The 24,717-nt window shown below is 36.8% G+C and overlaps 1 protein-coding gene and 1 pseudogene across 7 annotated transcripts in view; both read right to left on the bottom strand.

The window, feature by feature from the left end:
- Positions 1-24,717, bottom strand: part of RABGAP1L (RAB GTPase activating protein 1 like) — a 687,421-nt gene that overhangs the window by 534,320 nt on the left and 128,384 nt on the right. For all 7 annotated transcript variants that reach the window (XM_067728697.1, XM_067728698.1, XM_067728699.1 and 4 more), the window contains one exon: positions 18,738-18,879. In XM_067728697.1, the coding sequence (XP_067584798.1) occupies positions 18,738-18,879 (142 nt within the window). The remainder of the gene's footprint in view (positions 1-18,737; positions 18,880-24,717) is intronic.
- On the bottom strand, positions 20,159-21,911 carry LOC137219721 (COP9 signalosome complex subunit 8 pseudogene; annotated as a pseudogene).

The following is a 24,717-nucleotide window of genomic DNA, read 5'->3' as shown; positions in this document are numbered from 1 at the left end:
GCTGGGCAATTCTGAAGAGACATAAAAAATCTAATACCCTTATTTCTCTGATGTAAAATTTGTTTGTGGGTTTTGTACAAAGAAAAAAGACAAATTAAAGCTCTAATTATCTAAAGCCAAACTTCTGTTTTATTTTTTAAATACCACTCAAAAAAATTTTAAGTGCTCAAATGGGTACCACTTAGAATTTTTATGGAATAATTTGTCTGTCTCTACTTACAGTATAATGGAAACACTAACAGTACTGTATTATGTAGCCTTCTGCTGACATACACTTTACAAATATTTACTCCAGCCCAAATACTAAAGTCAGTGTGATATTTTTAGCACTAAGTTTTGAGAAAGCTCAGCTTTCCTCCTGTAGTTATAAGAGATCTGAGTCACTCAACTCCCAGAGCCATATTCAAATCATTAGAACACCATATCCCCCTGGTGTAACAAGAGCCATAATTTCTCCAACTGAAAAATTAAGCCCTTTCCTTTTAGGAAAAGAGAGAACGGCACATGAATTAGTTCCGAAAGAGAGAATGCTAAAGAGAATGGCATATGAATTAGTTCCATAATATTTCTGCAAATAACTAATAAACTCTCAGTCTTGCTTCAGCTAAAGGAGTTAACTGTTTACAAAATGCAATTATAAAGTAATCGGGACACTAGATTCTGGTCCGGACACTGTCACTTAATCTCAGAGTCTCAGTTTCCAGAACTTTAAATGAGATAGTTCAGTATAATTAAATTCAAATAACATTTATTGAGTATATTCCGTGCAAATATATAATGCCTAAATTGTTGCCAGGCTCCAACATTTAAATATTTTGATGATTTGAGGTTATCAAAATTGTCCTGATTGAAATAGACTGTATAAAGAGAACCCAACAACTAGCACCCTCCTCCTCAGGGATTTTCCTCAGACACCTACCTCCCCAAACCCTGCCCTTGGGAGTCACAGTTGCTCTCAGCAATTTCTGGCTTCAACCCAAACCCCAGCACGAGGCTGATAAAGAATGGCAGTCTCAGCTCCCACCTGAAATGGGGGCAGTGCCTGAGGAGGAAAAGGGAGATTCAAGTAAGGTGCTAGTCTGTAAAACAAAGAAAGGGTTTTAGCATGAAAACCACTCATAAACCGTGTGACCTTGGGCAAGCTGCTTAACCTTCCTAAGCATTTTTTTCTACACTAAAAAAAAAAATCGATAAAATACTACCTCACAGGACTGATGTGAGAATTAAATAGATAATTCACATAGTTTTCCATACATATTTTTCATTATTATTAATAACTAGAAAGTTGAATTAACTTGTTGAATCAGTTGCTCAACCTGTTTCCAGGGACCGGGCTACCTACCAAGTATTAAGGACATTCTACCTCAGGAGAGGGCAAGCAGTAGATGAGTCTAAGATCTCTTCTAATTCAAAGGTTCACTGAAAATATGCAGCTGTATCACCATCGCCATCACCAGGGTGTGTGAATGATCACACCAAGGTAGTCACTACAGTCTTACAGTCTGTATCTTAATCACTAAGTTAGCAGCAAAAAGGGGTAAGGTGGCCATGCAAACACTAGAAACAAGGTCTCTGAAATGGGTAGTTATGGTAGTATGGTATATGAAATTGCATAACTACCATCTGCTATTACTTATGGGAATAAAAGTCCAGAGGCTAGAGAGGGCTCACTCTGCAATATGGAGAACAGCAATAAAATGCTGATAATAGTCCCAGGCATATGGATATGTTCAATAAAGTTAGCTTCTATTATTGTTATTATCATGTCATAGAAGCAGTCTCTGGGGACTATCACAAAAATAAGTTTCAAGTACTATAGGCTTTCAGGCACCCTATACACCTTAACACTGCTGGCAAACTGTAGGGTCTCCAGATTTCACTAGTGATCATTCTCCAGAACATTTAAATTTCTTCAGTCAGTTGAAGCATGATTAAGATGTCTTAATCTAACACAAATACATTTTGTTATGGTTTATTACCACCACATCAAGTAAAGTAGGTGCTGGTCAAAGATGAAGGAAGCTTAAGTAACCACAGTGCTGACAGAGTAGGCATTCAATAAACATCTGGGAGGGAGAGAGAGAATCCAAGGGGAAAGCAAAAATCCCTTCCCCTCAAATACAATGGATTATTTCTGGGTTTCTAGTACTTTTGATCTGAATATCCATGGTTTGATGGGATCCCAAAACAATATATAACAGATAAAACAGATAAAAATCTTAACAGATAAAAATCCAAAAGGAGTGGGTGCGAGTAGAGAGAAGCAATGGTTTTTCATGACTCTTCCCCCATATTACCACAATAAAAATGCTCACTCTCTTCCTGATTTCCCTTTAGACTAATATTCAGGCAGATATATCAACCAAATGAGATTTCTAGAATTTGACTGTAGGTATTGTGAAATACTAAATCTCTGACAGGAAGAGCAGTTTATATGAGGTTTAACAACAAAATAGGCACTTATAAATTAAAATCTATTAGCCTAATAAACATATAAAACATGTTCAATCTCATTTATAATCAAGGAAATATAAACAAAATGAGATGCTATTTATCACCAATCAGAATGGTAAATATTTAAAGACTGATAATATTTCCTGTTGTTGAAGGTAGGAGGTAAAGGGTGCTCAGATAAACTACTGGAAGTGACATACATTTGCAGTCTTTCTAGAGAGCAATTTAGTAGTACCTATCAAAAACCAGATTGCGCTTCAGAGTATGTATACAAAGAAGACTATTCTTTACGACATCTGTAATAGCAAAAAAGAAGAATGGAAATTGCTGTTAGAACCTTCAGAAGAGAAATGGAAAAGTAAGTTATGCTATAACCATGCCACAGAATACTATATGCAATTTGAAAAAGTGAGAAATAGTTTAATGTAGTGTTCATAATAGATTGTTTAATGAGAAAATCAAGTTGCCAAATATGATATACACGATATACACAATGTTCCTTTTGGAAACCAATACATAAACTGTTAAATGATTTCTCTTGAGAATTAGCATTGGTGGACAATAGGAGTCCATTTTATATTTATTTAAAAAATTTAAGCAGTGAAAAAGAGAAAGAAAACTCCATGTATTTTTGTGTGTTTGTTTTTGAAGTAATACAAAGATGATTATTCTTCCCAAATCATAAATCAGTGACTGGCTTTACACAGTTGATTTTTCAGTAGTACTGTTAATATGTTTAAATGTCTTAAAGATTTGATTAAGTGAATGATTTTCTCAGTCAAAACCCATTTTAGTTGATTCATATGCTTGGTTAAATTGAAATGACAAACATATCAATAATATTTGCAAGGGAAAAATAGAACATACTATTATAAGTATACCTCAGAGAAAATCCACTTGGGGTTTTTTACATTTGGTTCATCATTTGTCAACAGCAATAATTATTTTAAGAACTCTAGCCTGTTTCTAACCAATCTCCTCTCTTTATTAGGCTACCATTTAAAATGTTATTGTTATATTAAGCTAAAGCCATTGTGAATAAATATTCATCTCTCTCTTAGCATGCTGGATCTAAACAATCTTTTCAAACACATGAACCACTTTTTGGTTCACTTTTACTGAACCACTCAGGAAAATATAATTATACCAAAAACGTTAATAGACAGATGAATAAAATCAAGTCAAATTTCTATAAAAACTGTGTGGAATTTAGCCAGTTGCACTGACCCTTCAAGTACAAGGTTCATTTAAAAGTCAGCCCTACTATCAACAATGACATTTATAGGATTAAATTAAGCCTTCCAATTTTCAAAAATGTACCAGTATGTAACTTTATTTAGAATATGATTGATGTGCACATAAATGTGTGAGATTTCTGTACTTTGAACACATTTCGTTAAAACAAAAATCCTCAGGTTATGAGATGATTACTTTCCTTTAAAAAGAAACAAAAAGAAAGAAATTTTGTATTAACCTAAAACTTCAGATATCAAAGATTTCCCTCAATTCCCTTAAATTAAGTAGGAAAAAGGGGTTTTCATGAAGGAGGGGAATCCCATATCAGTTAAATTTCTGGGATTTCAAATAAAAACACCTTTGTATGTAATGTGAATTCTGAATAATATGATAAGAAACATGAGTAAGTGGTCAAGTTTTCATCCATACTTGATGTAGCACTAGCCTTGGTGCTACATCCAACAATTTGCACAACCAAATTTTATAGAATTCAATCTCCCTCTTTTCTTCTAATATTCTTTCCTCTCCAATCTCATCCTAATCTATAATATTTATAGAAAGTGTTGATAGGGAAATTACAAAGGCAACATTGTGACAATGTCCCTAAGTAAATTATAAATTAATTTTAACCTCCACCTATCAAGAAGTTTAAGACATGAAATCAAGCAATGAAGTATCACATTAGTTGGCATTCAGGAGAATTTGGGGGATTGGGAAACATGAAGAATTCATCACAATGAAGTTAGAAAAATGATGAAGAACAGCTGCATGCATATCAGAATGACATGAAAATAGCACTAATTAGAAAGAACTAGGGATAAGTTTCTACAGGAGTACTGGTTAATTCAAAACTAATTTTCTAACTTGTGAAATAAATATTTTAAACAAATTAGGAAGAAATAAAGAAAAGTGAACATGATCAATTAATGCTCGAAAGCATATCTTTACATTAATAATGTTCCAGATAATGTAAATAGTATATCTACAAAGTACTAAATAAACCAAATTTGACACCAGCATGAAAACAAAAACACCAAAAGAAAAAAAAAAGGAAGACCAAAGGAAAATCAAACCTATAAAAGTTTAAAAACCAGGGCTTCCCTGGTGGCGCAGTGATTGAAAGTCCGCCTGCCGATGCAAGGGACACAGGTTCGTGCCCCGGTCCGGGAAGATACCACATGCCGCAGAGCGGCTGGGCCCGTGAGCCATGGCCACTGAGCCTATGCGTCCGGAGCCTGTGCTCCGCAACGGGAGAGGCCACAACAGTGAGAGGCCCGCATACCGCAAAAAAAAAAAAAAAAAAAAAAAAAAAGTTTAAAAACCAAACAGGAGCATTTTAAAATAAACATTTATTTAATTAACTCTTTTCTAAAAGCATACAATACAAAAAGAAACAATAAACAAATAAAAACATACAATATAAAAACCCACAACTCATATTTACTATGTTCACAATCTTATACTTACTATAAGGTTACAATTTAAGTTTCATGCAATATATTTATATTTTAAAATCTTTTAGATAAAATGTCTTAAAGTCTGATTTTCTTACCAAAGATTCTGCACTGTACTAACCTTGAAGAGCAATCCTTCCTGGATCAATACGAAAAAATATTTTTATGATCTTAAGGTGTACTTTTTCATTAGATTATCCATTTATGACAGTTTGAATTAAATAAACATTTTGGACTTGCCAAAACAACCAACAGCACAATTGTACCTTGAATATTAACAAATTTTTCAGGCACACTTAAGTAACTAAATGAGAGGATGGGTGCTTGCCATCACACCTATGTGATAAAACACTAACTCTAGCATGCTTTTCTTTTTCTTCTTGCTACTTCTCATATCTCCTTTCAAATATATTTTCTATTAAGAACAAAATCAATTCATGAAATTTGAGTTGCTCTACTTAAGGTCATTTCAAAATGAAAAAGAAAAATTATTTTTTAGATACTTTCCACTAGAAATACACTAAAACTTTACTGTAACACACTATACATAGTAAAAGTTTTATAAGAACAGTTTATTTTCAAGCACTAATAAAAAGGGCATGTATTATGTAATAAAATGTAACTAGCAAAAAGTAACATCAACTATAATGTGGCCCCATGTTTTGTACACAAAGGACAGTACAGTTATAACAGAACATTCCATAGTTTCAAAAATTACATAAAGCATACTTAAAGCTATTCATAAATATGCTGTGACTGTCAGGGTTGGCCAACTTTTCTGTAAAGGGCCAAATAGTAAATATTTTCAACTCTCACATGTTCTTATCTTTCGTATTTCTTTTTTTTGTGGGGGAAGAGGGCTGGGGAAGACTATATAAAAATATAAAAACCATTCTTGGCACAGAAGCCATACAAGAAAGAACAAGTTGTGGGCCAGATTTGACAGTAGGCTGTAGTCTGCCAACCCTAGGACCCTTCCCTTTCAAAGTAGCTATTCATTCCTATTTGCTTCAAAATATTAAAGATGAAAGAATTTTTAAATGTCCAACACTACATTTTCCAAAGGAATTAATTTCATTAAAAGTAAGGGTATACCTATAGTAATATAAAAGACTAGACTATCTATTTTACAATTTAAATATAAATCATTCCCATACACATTGAACATGTTAGAATCAGAGTTCGATCTGCCAAATTCAAGAATCTTATCACTTAAAAAAATAAAACTCTAGATCCCAGTGAATTTTCCACAAGTTAAAGACAGTATAATAAACTTTCCAGGCAAAAAAAAAATACTGTGGGCAATGAATTAAAATATATTCTTTGTCAACTGAAAGGTCAATTACTCTTTAAAACTGCATGAGAACTTTTGTCGTTTTTAGGGAGGGTGGGCGGGGGGTAAAAGACATGCAACCTAGAAACATGAGAATGTAGTTTACTTTCCACTGAATGCTACAGATATTCATCCTTGGAGGTACTGTATTTTAAAATATAAAGATTACTACATGATCGAGGTGGAATAAGATTAGACCTTAACAGACTGTACTCATGAATTAAACACTACAATTTTGTATTTTAGATTTCTAAATGAAATACAAATCACAGGGGAGGAAATTAAATGCTTGAGTTCAGCTGATATGGGACCCAATCATACTCAATCATCCATTGGTTAGATCTCAGTGTTTTCTGAAACACCACTGGTTATTTGCAGGGGAAAAGGTCAAAAGCCCAAACAATGCTCCTAATCTCACAGCACTTAGGATCTAAGCCACATATTTGGCACTTGATTAGACTTAGGTCAAATGCAATACACACTTTGATGTGGCATAGTATTACTTAATTCCTGCAATGATTTAAAATGTTTATTCCCACCTAAAATGTAAGTAACCTTAAAGGAATTTTTGTCACTCTCAGTACCAAGCATAATGCTAAAATATGTAGGTACACAAATATTTCTTAAATAAATGAATGAAATTAATTAATATACAAATATGCTCTCTTCCAGGGTGAACTAACCTAGCACTAAGCCTTTAAATATGGCAATTAAAGACAGGTATGACTCAGTCACCTTTTCCCGTCAATTATTTCTCTAAAATTGGTCATTTTTTATTTCCAGGACCAGCACCCTAGTTCAAGCTTTACCTCCTCAAATTAGATGTATATATCATGGATTCTTCACTATTCTAAACTGCATTTTACATAATATACTGCCAGCTTAATCTTCCTAATGCAAACCTTTGCTCATGCCATGGCCGAGCTCAAAATCCCTCTAAGATTCTCCACTGCTTTACACAAAGTCTATGCTGTTCAGTGTTTCTAGGGAGTTTCTCCAAGGCCTGCTTTCAACCTGCCTCTTCAACCTCACATTCACTGCCTCCTAGGCATACTGAAGATTCTGTTCATGTCTGTACTTTTTGCTTTCACATATGTCAAAATGCTATGCTTCTTACTTTCTACTCTTGCAAATCCCACTAACTCTTTCAAACTTTCCCAGACTCGGTCATTTGAAAATGAATTGAAACTAGCATTTACCAGAGACGCACTGCATGGAACTCTCTGACAGACCCACAAAGATGAGTAAGAATTGAGCTTCTCAGAGGAATTTACAGTCGCTAGGAGAGAGAAGACACATGTAACTATAATTTAATATGGAATATCATAAATGACACTAAAAACATGTAAGTAGAATTATAGTGGAATTCTGTAGTCAGGGAACAAGAGATTACTTCTGACTGGGGATAAGTAGAGGTATCATGAGAAAAATATCATTTAAACTGATAGCTGAACCTTGGCTTCAAAAGGCAGAGACGGGAAGGACTTCACAAGTAATGGAAATAGCTCAATAAAAGACACTCGAAACCTACAGCAATCAATGCTCTTATAATTCATTTGGAAATTCATCACGTACTGTTTTGAAGTTATCTAGGTCATTTTTTGGTCCTTTTTTTTTTTTAGAATTTAATTTTTTTTCCAGTTGTACTGAGATATAAATGACATGCAGTACTGTATAAGTTTCAGTGTCCAGTATCTAGGTTATTTTTTGTTTAGCTAATACTGCATATATTTATACCCTTGGAAGGGCCTGGTCTAATAGGAGAGATGAGATACAAACTTGTAAAATAAGGGGAGTAATAGTAATTATCTTGCATGGTTATGGTAACAAGTGAGGCAACATGTATGCAAAAGTGGCTATTACATAACAGATGCTTGAAAAAGGATAGTTTCCTTCATTTCTGGTACCTAGCTCTTTGTTACAGGCAGTTCTAAAATGACCCCTACGATTCCTGCCTCCTGGTATAAACACCCTATAAAGTCCCTACACTTGAGTGTGGGTGGGACATATGAATATGATGGATGTCATGGCTGTGATCACATTGTGTTACATGGCAAAGGTGAAGGGATGCTGCAGATATAAAGTCCCTAACCACTCTGGCTTTAAGTTAATCAAAGGGAGTCTATCCCAGATGAGCCTGACCTAATCAGGTAAACCCTTAAAAGAGGCCTTGGGCCTTCCCTTAGAGAGATTCTCCTGCTGGCCTTGAAGCAAGCCCCCATGAGTGCTACAACTGCAAAGAAATGAATTCTGTGAGCTCTGAAGGGAACCCCAAGTCTTAGATGAGACTGAAGCCCCAACCAAAACTTTGATTGCAGCTTCGTGAGACCACGAACAGAGGACCCAGCTAAGCCATGCCCAGACTCTCGATCCATGGAAACTGTGAGATAATAAATGTGTGTTACTTTAAGGTGCTAAATTTTTTTGTAACTTGTTATGGAGCAATATAAAGCTAATTAATATACTCTCTCCCTCTACTTTCTCTCAAACACCTTCCCTTATCAAATGTATTTTTTAATCATTTTAATTTGTTGAAACAGATAATGTAAAAATGCAAGAATGAAACAACAATATTATAAAGTCCTTTCTTCCCTCTCACTGACTCTCTCTCTCTCTCATACACATGCGTGCGTGTGCACACACACACACCAATTTTATAAATATAGAAAGTATCTGATTGGAAAAGAAACAGTATGTAGTCTACCAATATTATTTTATTGGAACATATTTCCTCATCTGTAAAATGATATAATAATAGTATTGACATTATAGGGTTGATAAGAGGATTAAATGAATTAAAGTCGGTAGGCAATTTAAATCCTTGTTACTCAAAGTCTGGTGTGACCAAGAGCAATGGCATCTGGTAGAAGATTTTTTTTTTTTTAATAAGAGTTCATTTTAACAAGATCTCCAGGTAATACATGTGCACATTTAAGGTTTAAGAAGCACTTCATTAATGAGCACTTATCACTCATGTAAGTGCAATATGATCATTATATTTCTTAAAAAACTCATTTCTTTTCTATACTCTCTATCTTCTTTTCATTTGAATATAAAGAAATTTCATTTGCAAACTGATTTCTATAGTAAAAGCTGTTTGTGATTATCTTTTCTCTAATCAGACTATGAATTAAGAAATTAAAAGAAAATAAACCTCTAGTTGAGTTTGAGACTATTTTGCTCTCTACTCAAAATGAGTTAGAAGTAGTATTAGACAGCTAATCATCACTCAGATCAAGGGGAAAATTTTTTTTCTAGATAGCATTTAACCAATCCAAACACAAAAACAAAAAATGCAGATTACACAAAACATAAAAAGTACAACCAAGTGTGAAGCTTGCCTAATATTACTGTGAATCTGGTCTTTTACAATTACTTGGGCATGTGTCTTAAAGGAAATCACACTATATTTGCCAACCACTGCCTTCTTGTAACTTACTATCCATTTTACAAGTAACTAAATACAATTCTGAGGTCAACAAACAGAAAGCCAGTTTGAAATCCAAAGGAAGCAATACCAAGTACACCTCAAGTTTCAAAAGCAGGAGCAATTCAGAACTTGTGGAAGTATATAAACGTGACAAAGTAGTTTAAAGACAATCCCTATAGGGCTTCCTTGGTAGCGCAGTTGTGACAAGGTAGTTTAAAGACAATCCCTATAGGGCTTCCTTGGTAGCGCAGTGGTTAAGAATCTGCCTGCCAAGGCAGGGGACACAGGTGCGAGCCCTGGTCCGGGAGGATCCCACATGCTGTGGAGCAGCTAAGCCCATGGGCCACAACTACTGAGCCTGTGCTCTAGAGCCCACGAGCCACAACTACTGAGCCCGCATGCCTATAGCCTGTGTTCCTCAACAAGAGAAGCCACCACAATGAGAAGCCCCCGCTCGCCGCAACTAAAGAAAGCCTGCACACACCAACAAATACCCAACGCAGCCAAAAATAAAATAATTTTTTAAAAATAATAATAATCCCTATAATGTTGCATTGATGGACTTAACTTTCTGCTAAGATTCCTTGCGTTCAAATTAATACCCTTTAACACACTTCACTTTTTGAACAACGTTTGAAAAATATGCAAAGGTACCTTAATTCATTTTATTTTAGATCTTTCCCAGGAAATTAAGAGCAACTTTAGTCCTTTTAAATCTGCATCCCTTTTTAGTTAAATTACAGGCTAAGGTAAGACAATTTAGAGTGACTTGAACTTCCACTTTTGCTTTGACAGGCAAATTGCTGAAAATAATTAAATAAAAGAATACTCCAATTCCCCCCAGCAGGAACACATTTCTATGCCACCTCCAATTCTAACTTTTGATATTTGCGTTGACAGAATGTCAATTACAGAACTAATAATAAAGTGTATTGAAAATGTATGAAGTCTCTGATCTATAAAAGAAAAGAAACTATTACTTCCTACTCTGTGATTTTTGTAGCTTTTTTAATACAGGTGATGGCTAACAGATTTTCAAAAGGCAAGGTGACATTTCAAACAGTGAAAAACTGTTAAGAATAGAAGTGAAAAATTTTTAGGGAAAAACAGAAATCTGATGACTTGTTCTTATTCAGACCATATATAAGAATGAGAAATTGGGCTTCCCTGGTGGCGCAGTGGTTGAGGGTTCGCCTGCCGATGCGGGGGACGCGGGTTTGTGCCCCAGTCCGGGAGGATCCCGCATGCTGCGGAGCGGCTGGGCCCGTGGGCCGTGGCCGCTGGGCCTGCATGTCTGGAGCCTGTGCTCCACAGAGGGAGAGGCCACAGCAGTGACAGGCCCGCGTACCGCAAAGAGAAAAAAAAAAAAGAATGAGAAACTGAAATGTTTATGTATGTTTTTCATATTTTCAATTGCAATTCCATAAATGTTACCTCTTTTTTCTAGTCTTTCTCAGTATGAAATCATTTTGAAGCAATATAAAAGGAAAAATATTTATTCATTTATTACTATAATTTTATTATAATAAATATATTTATTATTTATTCCTTCATTTATTATTTTTCATATTGTTTACTGAATCTCATTGAGAAGGTGGCATTTGAGGAAAGATTAGAAAGAGAGGAAGGAGAGATCCATGTGGCAATCTAGGAAACAAGGAGTTCCAGCCAGCGGGTACAGCAAGTGCAGCAGCTCGAAGGCAGAGTACACCTGGTGTGTTTGAAGAATAGCAAAGGATAAGGGTGGAATTTGTGGGGCAGAAAGTGACAGGAAATGAGGTCAGAAAGGTTAAAAGCAGAGAGCAAAATCACAGACAGCCTTGTAAACTATGGTAAAGAACTTTGGCAAGTGAAATGAAAAGCCAACTGAGGATTTTTAGAAGAAATGTGATCTGACAGATTTCAAAAGGATGACTATGGTGATATGGAATACAGACGAAGGGGTTGTGGACAAGGGTGGAAGGCAGCAGACCCGTTAGGAGGTACTACAATAATCCAGTACAAGAAATGACAGGGCCAGAGAGAGGTCAGATTCTGGATTCTAAGATTTGGAGCCTAGGAGTTGTCACTTGCTGACAGGGGAAGACTAAAGGCTTGGTTGTGGGAGAATCAGGCTTCACCCATATACTCCACCTGGAACACATCCTCTCCGTAGAATAGAAAAGAGAGAAGCAAAACCATCGTACGCATGCAAGGCCTCACGTCCAGCATGGATCTGTGACTAGCTAGGAACCCCTCTGGTCTGAGTGTATGTACAGCCTTGCATGTATACACAGCCTCCCAGACCACCAGTGATATGTAGAATCTAATGAGGCCCATTCATTTCTTAAATCTCCTTATTAAAATTCTGGTCAATCTGTGGCTTTCCCCAACCAGAATTACAACCTCATGCTACTTAAAACATTGGTCTTCCCATTCTTTTGCCATAAAAAAAAATCACTATTGTTTCCAACAATGTTCTAGAAATACGGGGTTTTTCTACATTTGCTCCAAATCAAGTGAGTCCCTTCCACGGGTGAAAACAAAGCTACTAGTTTTCACAGCTTGCCCCACCCTAGCAAAACCACCACAATAATAAGCCAGTGGTGGGAATGAGAAGAATGGGAGCAGCCTCAAGCACTAAAACACCACAGACTGTTCTCACCCAAGGTTCAGTGGTTTTTCTTAAATAAATGCTTCTCAATTTTTTATATAATTTGATCACTTTCTCAAGACCTTAACTGGCTGTTTTCTGACAATTTTATTGACATTTATGATTGCTTTTTGATGAGCAGATTTGCCAAGCTCCTCACCCAAGCCATTCTGCACTAAACACATTTTAAATGTAATTTGCCTGAGCAACCTACTAAAAAATGTCATAGAAAATATTTTTAAACATTTCTAAGTACGGAAATTGCCAGTATGCTAAAATCACTATTTTCTTTTGACTGTTAACATGACTTGGTTGAAGAGCTTACTCAGGTGACCTTAAGTAGAAAAGCCTCTAAGCAGAGTAAATAGCATTTGCAAAGACACAGAAGCACGTCAGGGAACTGCATGCATTTTGTTAAGTGTTAGGTTAAGTGTTGGGTGGGTAACTATTTTTAGCTCTCCCTTTCCTACTACAGATGAGCTCAAATCTCTTACACCCTAAATATGCCCTTTGTTGGCCAGATGCAACCCAATGTTTTTACTCCAATCTCTTTTCTCGTCTTCTCCATCAACCTTCTTGAAAGAATAATTTGAACACTATTCAAACTTCTCCCCTTCCTCACCTCTAGTCAATCCTCAATCCACTACAATAAGGCTTCCTTCCCAACTTTACTAAAATTACCCTCAGAAGGGTTCAGTAATCTCTCAAATTTACCAAATCCGATTAACAATTTTTGGTCCTTATCATACTGAAACTCTTGTTCCATTTGTCAATACTGCACATCACTCTTTCCTTCTGAATCTCCACTCCTTAGTCTATTAACACATTGTCTTAGCTCTCCTCATATTGTTCTGATCATTTTTCTGCAGATAAGTCCTTTAGCTGCACTTAAAGGATCTCTTAAACTCTACTTCTAAACCCCCCCTCCCACATTTCTCCCAAGGAAATTTCAGCCATTATCACTGCTTCACACTGATGACTCTCAAACCTTTATCTCCAGTTGTAAAACTTCTCTCACAATTTAAGACTATTTCTAATAACTGAAAAGTAGTTCCACTTTAATGTTCCACAGTGAGTTCAAATTCATCAGTGTCTGAAACTGAATGCATCTTACCCCCACCCCCAAACCGACTCTTCCCAGGTGTTCCCTATCTCATTTGTTGGCATCCACACCATCCAGGCACCTCAGCTACAAACCTAGATTGAATTTATGATTCTTTCTCCTCCCTTCTCTTCTGCTGCCCATGACATCCAATTAAGTTACAAGCCCCACTGCTTTAACCTCAGGAATATTCTCAAATCTCTTTTACCCCTCATTCCTTACATTTTGAGGTAGTCATTTTGACACAACTGTGTCAAAAGAACTTTGTCAAAATGGCTATGTCAGAAATGAAGCTTGACAGTATAGCACAGGGAGATGGGCTTGGTGCTTTGTGACCACCTGGAGGGGTGGGAGAGGGAGGGTGGGAGGGGGAGGCTCAAGAGGGAGGGGGTATGGGGACACGCGTATGCATATGGCTGATTTGCTTTGTTGTGAAACAGAAACCAACAAGGTATTGTGAAGCAATTATACTCCAATAAAGATCTATTAAAAAAAAAAAAAAGAAATGAAGCTTGAGCCCAGTTTAGCTCTCTGCCAAGACTGGAAAATGATGGCCTATCCAATACTTCCTACATGATTTTAAGATCCTGGCAGTGAATGTTTCTAAATATTTTGCTGATTAAAGCCATGGCCGCTGAGCCTGCGCATCCGGAGCCTGTGCTCCACAACGGGAGAGGACACAACACTGAGAGGCCCGCATACTGCAAAAAAAAAAAAAAAAAAAAAATGATCTAGAAAATGTAAGATCTACAATATCTTGTCTGTAAAGGGAATACTAAAAATACTACCTTTTAAGCAATTAGAAGCAGAGTTACAATTCAGTGGTTTAAAAGAAGAATATACGCATGCCTCATTTTATTGTTCTTTGCTTTACTACTCTGGCACACATTGTGAACTTTACAAATTGAAGGTTAGTAGCAATCCTGGGTCCAGCAAGTCTATCGGCAGCATTTTTCCAATAGCATTTGCTCACTTCAAGTCTCTGTGTCACATTTTGGTAATTCTCACAATATTTCAAACTTTTTCATTATTATTACATTTGTTATGGTGATCTGTGATCAATGATTTGATGTTACTATTGCAAAAAAGATTACAACTTGCTGAAGGCTCAGATGATGGTTAGCATTTTTTAGCAAAAAAGTATTTTTTAATTAAGGTATGTATACTGTTTTTAGCTATAATGCTATTGCACACTTAATAGACTACAGTGTAGTGTAAACATAACTTTTATATGCACTGGGAAACCAAAAAATTCATGTGGCTCACTTTATTATGATATTTGCTTTATTGCAGTGGTCTGGAACAGAACCCACAATACCTCCAAGGTATGCCTGTACTTTGATTTTGTGTGTCATGAAAATTCATGCGCTTTAGGGTAAGACTGCCATAGGTTTGAATTCTGTAGATTATACTTTTTTAGCCCTATGACCTCGAATAATTTACTTAAAATTTTTTTAGCCTATTTCCTCACATGTAATATAAAGACGATAATAGTCATTTCTCAGGACTAATGTGAGTAAAATATGAAACTAGGTCTATTAAATATCAAATACATTATATACACAAAGCAGATATTTAATCCATTTTAGTTAGTTATCCTTCTTTTAAGTTAGTGAATAGAAGTGAGGAATTTTTATTTACTAAATTAGAATAAAAGGCATAATTATGTGGTACTAAATTGTATAATATATTTTTACTGAGTAGGGCTGAGTCATTCTATTATTTTTCTTCTTTCCCAATTCTAGCTCCATATATTTTTTCATTTCTAAAGGAAATGGCATTTTTGCAAGACATTATCTGAAATCTTGTGTTCAAGTAACTTTCTGGTAGATACTTGTCACACCTATTTATTTTTCTTCCTGAGCACACAGCTCAATTATATTCCCCAACCACCCCTGTGGTTCTTGTTTAGCAGAAAAGAATGTGCACAGCTTCCACGTCTGGCCCAAAATTCTCCTTCATGCGATCTCTGTCTTTTCCTCTTCATGTTGGCTGGGACAGAGATGACAAAAGTGTTCCCGGAAGTCATATAAAATATAATGGAGTCACACAATGGAAGTAAGGGCTGAACTCTGTGATCACTAGAATACTAAGGAAGTGAATGTTCTGTGACTCCAAGGCTAGGACATAAAAGGCACTGCAACTTCCACCTTGGTTTCGGGGATTGCCATCTGGGGAAAGCTAACCATTATATCATAAGGACACCCAACGAGAACTATGGGGAGGCCTATGTGGAGAGGAACTGAAGTTTCTTGCCAATCGCCAGCAACATTTTGGCAGCTATGTGAATCAGCCCCTTGGAAGCTCCTCCAAGCTTTCAGCCCCACCCAATGAAGTCTTCAGATAACTATATCCCCCAGATAATATCTGACTCTTCCTAAGAAACTCTTAGCCAGAATTGACCAGACAAGCCTAATTCCTGACCCACAGAAACCATGAGATAATACATGTTTTTTAAGTCAAAAAAAAAAAATTACTTCCAACCATATGTAAAAATTTAAATAGATCACAGACAAATCATTAAGGAAAAAAACTGACAGGGAATTCCCTGGCGGTCCAGTGGCTAGGACTCCATGCTTCCACTGCAGGGGCCCATGTTTGATCCCAGGTCAGGGAACTAAGATCCCTCAAGCTGCACGGCACAGCCAAAAAAAAAACCGAAAATGACAAATTAGACTTCACAAAAATTAAACTTTTGTTTCTCAAAAGACAATGTTCATTTCTTTTTATGGCTGAGTAATATTCCATTGTATATATGTGCCACATCTTCTTTATCCATTCATCTGTCGATGGACACTTAGATTGCTTCCATGTCCTGGCTATTGTAAATAGAGCTGCAGTTGAACATTGCGGTACATGACTCTTTTTGAGTTACGGTTTTCTCAGGATATATGCCCAGTAGTGGGATTGCTGGTAGTGAGGTGGATGGACCTAGAGTCTGTCATACACCGTGAAGTAAGTCAGAATGAGAAAAACAAATATCATATGCTAACACATATATATGGAACCCACCCCCCCCAAAAAAAAAGTGGTTATGAAGAACCTAGGGGCAGGACGGGAATAAAGACGCAGACATAGAGAATGGACTTGAGGACACAGGGAGGGGGAAGGGAAAGCTGGGACGAAGTGAGAGAGTGGAATGGACTTATATATACTACCAAATGTAAAATAGATAGCTAGTGGGAAGCAGCCGCACAGCACAGGGAGATCAGCTCCATGCTTTGTGACCACCTAGAGGGGTGGGATCGGGAGGGTCAGTGGGAGGCACAAGAGGGAGGGGATATGGGGATATATGTATATGTATAGCTGATTCACTTTGTTATAAAGCAGAAATTAACACACCATTAACACAATTTCTGTTATAAAGCAGAAATTATACTCCAATAAAGATGTTAAAAAAAAAGATATTGTTCAGAAAATGAAAAGGCAAACTACAGAGAGGGAGAAAATATTTGCAAAATATACCCGATAAAGGACCTTTGCCAACATATATAAAGAAATCTTAAAAATCAACAAGGAAAAAATAATCAACAAGGAGACAAATAACCCAATTTTAAAATGGTCAACAGATTTGAATAGAGTCTTGACCAAGAAGATAAACAGATGGCAAATACCACAGAAAAAGATGCACGACAGAATTAGTCATTAGAGAAATTCAACTTAATATCACAAGAAATGATTATACACCCTCTAGAATGGCTAAAATTTTAAAAACTGACAATGCCGAATGTTGATAAGGATTCAAAGCAACTGACTCATCAGTAAGGAAAATGGCACAGCTACTTTGAAAAACAGCTCAGTTGTTTCCTACAAAGTTATCAACAACATACGCTTACTGTAAGACATAGCCATTCCACTCCTAGGTGTTTACCCAAGAGAAATGAAAGCACATATTCACCAAAGACTCATACTCAAATGTTCATAGCAGCTCTATTCCTAATAGCCAATAGCTAAAAACAAATTCACCATTAACTGGTGAATAGACAGATAAACAAATCGTGGCGTATCTTTACAACAGATTACTACTAACAATAAAAAGGAACCACCTATTGATACAACATATATAAATCTCAAAAGTTTTACGCTATGTGAAAGATGCTATATATCAATACAAAAGTCTGTACTATATGATTCATTTTATATGAAATTGTAGAAGAGGCAAAACATGGTGACGGAACACAGATTAGTGATTGACAAAGACCACAAGTGAGGGGAAAAGATGGACTGTAAAGGGGCATGAGGGAAATTTGGCCGGGGGGAGGGGGGAGGGAGGGGTGGTTAATGGAAATGTTTTATATCATGATTCTTGCGGTAGTTATACAGATGTATATCCACTTGTCAAAATTTGATGAACCATACACTTAAAACATGTACATTCTATTGTATGTAATTTATATCTTCATAATTTTTTAAATGAAACACTCAGAATAATGTCTAGCATACTAAGCACTCAACAAATATTAGCTAAAAATAACTTATTTTTATGGCAATCAAAGAAAGGAATGGTTTCATAGAGAGAAAGACTGAGAATTCTAAAATGCCCTTTTCAAAGGGCCAAATGAAGTGTGACTCTCCTGAGGTTGGTTAGCATCTCTCAGCAGCATTCAAGTAGTAAACAGAGAAGATACCAGCTAGTATTTCAAAAAGTGAATGGTAAGTGAAAAGGCAACAACAAAAAACAAGTCAGAACTGAATAACGTCAAATGAGGAGTACGACATGAAATATCACTGAAATTCTAAAAACACTTAAGAGAATTTGAAAGTTCTCATTTAACACTTCAAAAGTACTTAAAATAGGAAGCAAGACAAAAAAGTTAGGCTGTCAAATTTAAATAGTTGTATAAGTGGGACTGGGGAGTATTCAACCAAGGAACCAAATAGACCAAATTCTCTTCTGCATCTAGTAGAATCTAGTCTAAGAGTAGCAGAGACTACAGAGAATTACCACTCCTCGCTTTATCCCTCCCATAGGCACGCACACACGCACACGCACACACACACACACACACACACACACATACACACCACACATCGTTCAGGATTATAAGTAAAGCAGCTATGTAAAGAGAGGGAACTGAATAAATTTCACTTCTTACCCTCTTCTGCTTCATCCTCCTGGGGTGACAATGGGCCCCCTCCACTAGTAGGAGTGATTGGTTCCTCCTTCTCAGACTCTCGCTGTAGACTCACCACCTCATATATTGCATCTCCAGCATTGGTATGGCCTTTTCCCTCAGACTGAGAAAGATATAAACACATGTTTCAACATTAGAAATGTTTTGGTTTTTTGTTTTCTTTTTGCGTTACGCGGGCCTCTCACTGTTGTGGCCTCTCCCATTGCGGAGCACAGGCTCCGGATGCACAGGCTCAGCGGCCATGGCTCACGGGCCTAGCCGCTCCGCAGCATGTGAGATCTTCCCGGACCGGGGCACGAACCCGTGTCCCCTGCATCGGCAGGCGGACTCTCAACCACTGCACCACCAGGGAAGCCCCAACATTAGAAATTTGAAGAAGGGACTTCCCTGGTGGTCCAGTGGTTAAGACTCCACGCTCCCAATGCAAGGGGCCCAGATTCAATCCCTGGTTAGGGAACTAGATCCCACATGCTGCAACTAAGACCCAGCGCAGCCAAATAAACAAATATTTTTTTTTAAAAAGGGAATCTGAAGAAAACATTGAAAGATAGTATATTTCAGTGGTCCTTAAAAAGAGCTAAAATGAAGAGCAGCATGTCATGTTTGATCTACAGCATGTCTGAAGTTGAGAAAAAATTTTAAAGTATATTGTTCTTCACATAGTAGTCTAAATGTATCGTTCTTTTAGTATTATTTTAACCAATACAATGAAACCTACTAACCATTTTGAGAAAACTCGATTTCTTTTATCAGAAAAACCTGAGACAGCACAGATTCCAGGGCAGACAGATAAGCAAGTGATGCTGGATTCTCAGGACTGACTACCTTGCTCTGAGGTAAAGAGATACCAGCTATATCCATCAGCTAATTCATCGAAGCAGACACTTATCACCTTATAAATGGTTTATATTCTAAATGGCCATTGGTTAAGGAGGAAAAATTAAGGCAACAGCCAATTAACCAACCTAGCACAGCCTACACAGCCCTAAATAAATTGGACCTTGCCTCTCTCTCAAGCCTCATCTCACACCTAAAGACTGTTACTACATTTCAGCCACTCTGGCCTTGTTTCAGCTCTGGGAACTTTAAATTCTTTCCCCACTCAAGGTCTTGGGACATTCTTTTCTTTCTGCCAATACAGCTTTTCCTCCTACTCTTTGCTAACTCCCATCAATCCTGGATCCTTACCTCCTAATGTCACTTTACAAAGAAGCTAAATGAAGTTTCCATGTTTTTGATTCCCAGCAAACCCTGTCCTTCTCCTTTACTGCACTTACTACAATATAACTACACATAATTCTTATTATTATATTTATTTGTTTAATGGCTATCTCATCCAGAAGAGAGGAAGCATTATATGCGCAAGGATTATGTTGACTTCCTTTTTTTTTTTTTAGGTCATTTCTATTTAATTAAGAAATTTGTAATTTAAAAGAGACAATGACAAACTAGAACACAACCACAGGAAGACAGGATAGTGAAACTTCTAGAAACTACCTTAGAAAAAACAGTTGAAAAATTCAATTAAATACTTATTGAACAAATGCAGAATAAATGAACTAGGGGGTGGTTTTAACCTGAAGATACAATAAACAACTTCAAATATTCAGAGGGCTGTCAAACAAAAAATGAAAGACTTGTTCAGTATTTCTCCAAAGGGCAGAACTTGACCCAAGGGCCAAATATAAGCAGCCAAGAGGCTGCAGGACAGTCGTACAAAGTGTATCACTTAATCGCTTCTTTCCCAAACAATGCATTCCACACTTACGTTTCCCTTCTTCTGAAAGGAAATATTACAACTTAATACTTCTCATGAATGTCTTTAACAAGTCCCATTTTCATGGCAAGCCCTCCACTGCCAGCAATGGATGTACTCACACTCTCAGAAAAAAATCTAAAGTTAACAAGCTGGTTTACTAGGGATATGGCCTTTGTTCCTCAGCTCTATCTCAGCATTTTATATTTGTGATTCTCAGGAGGGGAGAGAAAAAGAGCATATTCTCCAAAGGGGGTGAATTAGAGTCCCCGGCACTTCAGATCCTGCCCCTGGGGACAGTCCTCCTCAAACCCCAGACGTATCACTGTAACTATCAACCTGTGGTAGAGATGGGAGTGTGCTGGGGCAGAAGAAAACAGCTGACAACCACTGTTCTACATGAAGTAGGAGAGCTGTATTTCACGAGTCACTAGGAAATATAAACTGACTGCCTAATACTGACGGGCTCCATCCAAACTGTCAAATATTACAAAATGAGAATTGTTTCAACAACCATTCAGCATGTTTAAGGACAAAATATATATAATATATTTTATATTATATACGTATTTTATCACATACTCAGTAAGGAATGCTGAGGTGCTTAATCCATCCAATAAAATTGAAAATAAAAATTTTACATTTTTCTGTCAGTATTCAGGATGCTGAAGGTGGATCTTGAACTCAGAATGATAAGTCAGTTTTCGAGGAAAGCCACATAATCAGTGAGTCTGACTAACTGCTGTTCATTGGGGATGGGTGGAACAGGGGCAGGCTCTGAAAAGGGAATAAACCTGTTAAAGGAAACAACCAGGGCCCCTGCAACTGGCTTTCTGGGCATGACCATCCTTGTGGTGGAGTCGGCCTGCCATCCTTGTTCTAGGATACCTTTCACAGCCTCTTCCACGGGAAGTCCAACAAAGGCTGCGAAATCGTCAGCAATAACGGAGGTATATGCCTGAGAGACCAGGGAGAAGGCTCGCCTCCAGGTGGCATCTCTAAGTGCCTCCATGATTGGCTGGACCGTCTCAGACCATGGGTGAGCGCTGATGGTGGTATAGATCCCAGGGAAATCTCTCTGCCAGATTCTTTGTCCTACCGACCAAATTCCCCCAAGTTCAGAATTTGCAGATTTTATAGCAGGTGGTATTCTTTTCCAAAGATATCTTGCATTATTCATGTCATTATAAAGCAGATATAAAGCTAGAAGCTGACCATACACTGGGGGTGTAGCAATTCCTCCTGGAGCCTCGAGCTCCTGGTTCTCGCACTGATCCAGCAACTTTCTGAAACTAAAGGAACTTTCCGCCATCACCGCCACGGGCATCTTCCCAGCTGGTCCCACCACTGAACCTCCCCGCCGAGCCAGACCTCAGACTGTCCCTATGTTGACTTTCAATCAGAAATAATATGGTACCTGACACATAGAAGGTACTCAACAAATGAGTGGAATAAATGAATAGACTAATGGTAAAACATGAATTTTAGAGTCAAATAGATCTGAGTCTGAACTCAAATTTCACTACTAATAAGAGTGTGCTCTTGGACAAAATACTTAACTTTTCTGAGTCACAGTATCTATAACAATAAAATGGAAATAAACCACCTTAAAATTATTAAGAAGATTAAATATAACAATACTTTGGACATAAACCAAAGTGCTGGAACAAATTTATAATAATATTATTATTATTGCAATGTTTGTACCACCATACTAGACTCTAAAGAAAATAAAATATGAATAATATAAATCTAACTTTACACATAAAGGAACTAGAGAAAGAGGGACAAACAAAACCCAAAGTTAGTAGAAGGAAAGATATCATAAAGAACAGAGCAGAAATAAATGAAATAGAAACAAAGAAAACAATAGCAAATATCAATAAAATTAAAAGCTGGTTCTTTGAGAAGATAAACAAAATTGATAAACCATTAGCTAGACTCATCAAGAAAAAGAGGGAGAGGACTCAAATCAATAAAATTAGAAATGATAAAGGAGAAGTTACAACAGACACCGCAGAAATACAAAGCATCCTAAGAGACTACTACAAGAAACTCTATGCCAATAAAATGGACAACCTGGAAGAAATGGACAAATTCTTAGAAAGGTATAAGCTTCCAAGACTGAACCAGAAAGAAATAGAAAATATGAACAGACCAATCACAAGTAATGAAATTGAAATTGTGATTAAAAATCTTCCAACAAACCAAAGTCCAGGACCAGATGGCTTCACAGGTGAATTCTATCAAACATTTAGAGAAGAGCTAATACCCACCCTTCTCAAACTCTTCCAAACAATTGCAAAGAAAGGAACACTCCCAAACTCATTCTATGAGGTCACCATTACCCTGATACCAAAACCAGACAAAGATACTACAAAAAAAGAAAATTACAGACCAATATCACTCATGAATATAGATGCAAAAATCCTCCACAAAATACTAGCAAACAGAATCCAACAACACATTAAAAGGATCATACACCATGATCAAGTGGGATTCATCCCAGGGATGCAAGGATTCTTCAATATACGCAAATCAATGTGATACACCATATTAACAAATTGAAGAAGAAAAACCATATGATCATCTCAATAGATGCAGAAAAAGCTCTTGACAAAATTCAACACCGATTTATGATAAAAACTCTCCAGAAAGTGGGCATAGAGGGAACCTACTTCAACATAATAAAGGCCACATACGACAAACCTACAGTAAACATCATTCTCCATGGTGAAAAACTGAAAGCATTTCCTCTAAGATCAGGAGCAAGACAAGGATGTCCACTCTCGCCACTATTATTCAACATAGTTTTGGAAGTCCTAGCCACAGCAATCAGAGAAGAAAAAGAAATAAAAGGAATACAAATTGGAAAAGAAGAAGTAAAACTATCACTGTTTGCAGATGACATGATACTATACATAGAGAATCCTAAAGATGTTACCAGAAAGCTACTAAAGCTAATCAATGAATTTGGTAAAGTTGCAGGATACAAAATTAATGCACAGAAATCTCTTGGATTCCTATACACTAATGATGAAAAATCTAAAAGAGAAATTAAGGAAACACTCCCATTTACCACTGCAACAAAAAGAATAAAATACCTAGGAATAAACCTACCTAGGGAGACAAAAGACCTGTGTGCAGAAAACTATAAGACACTGATGAAAGAAATTAAAGATGATACAAAGAGATGGAGAGATACACCATGTTCTTGGATTGGAAGAATCAATATTGTGAAAATGACTATACTACCCAAAGCAATCTACAGATTCAGTGCAATCCCTATCAAGTTACCAATGGCATTTTTTACAGCACTAGAACAAAAAACCTTAAAATTTGTATGAAGACACAAAAGAGCCTGAACAGTCAAAGCAGTCTTGAGGGAAAAAAAAGGAGCGGCAGGAATCAGACTCCCTGACTTCAGACTATACTACAAAGCTACAGTAATCAAGACAATATGGTACTAGCACAAAAACAGAAATATAGACCAATGGAACAGGATAGAAAGCCCAGAGATAAACCCACGCACCTATGGTCAACTAATCTATGACAAAGGAGGCCGGGATATACAATGGAGAAAAGACAGCCTCTTCAATAAGTGGTGCTGGGAAAACTGGACAGCTACATGTGAAAGAATGAAATTAGAACACTCCCTAACACCATAAACAAAAGTAAACTCAAAATGGATTAGAGACCTAAATGTAAGACCGGACATTATAAAACTCTTAGAGGAAAACATAGGAAGAACACTCTTTGATGTAAATCACAGCAAGATCATTTTTGACCCACCTCCTAAAGTAATGGAAAGAATAAATGGATTAATCTCCAAAATATATAAACAGCTCATGCAGCTCAATGTTAAAAAAAACAAACAACCCAATCCAAAAATGGGCAGAAGACCTAAATAGACATTTCTTCAAAGAAGACATACAGATGCACAAGAAGCTCATGAAAAGCTGCTCAACATCACTAATTATTAGAGAAATGCAAATCAAGACTACAATGAGGTATCACCTCACACCAGTTAGAATGGGCATCATCAGAAAATCTACAAACAACAAATGCTGGAGAGGGTGTGGAGAAAAGGGAACCCTCTTGCACTGTTGGTGGGAATGTAAATTGATTGATACAGTCACTATGGAGAACAGTATGGAGGTTCCTTAAAAAACTAAAAATAGAACT

Source organism: Pseudorca crassidens, chromosome 2, assembly GCF_039906515.1.
Source record: "Pseudorca crassidens isolate mPseCra1 chromosome 2, mPseCra1.hap1, whole genome shotgun sequence".
NCBI lineage: Eukaryota > Metazoa > Chordata > Mammalia > Artiodactyla > Delphinidae > Pseudorca > Pseudorca crassidens.
This window is presented reverse-complemented; position numbering and strand designations above follow the sequence as displayed.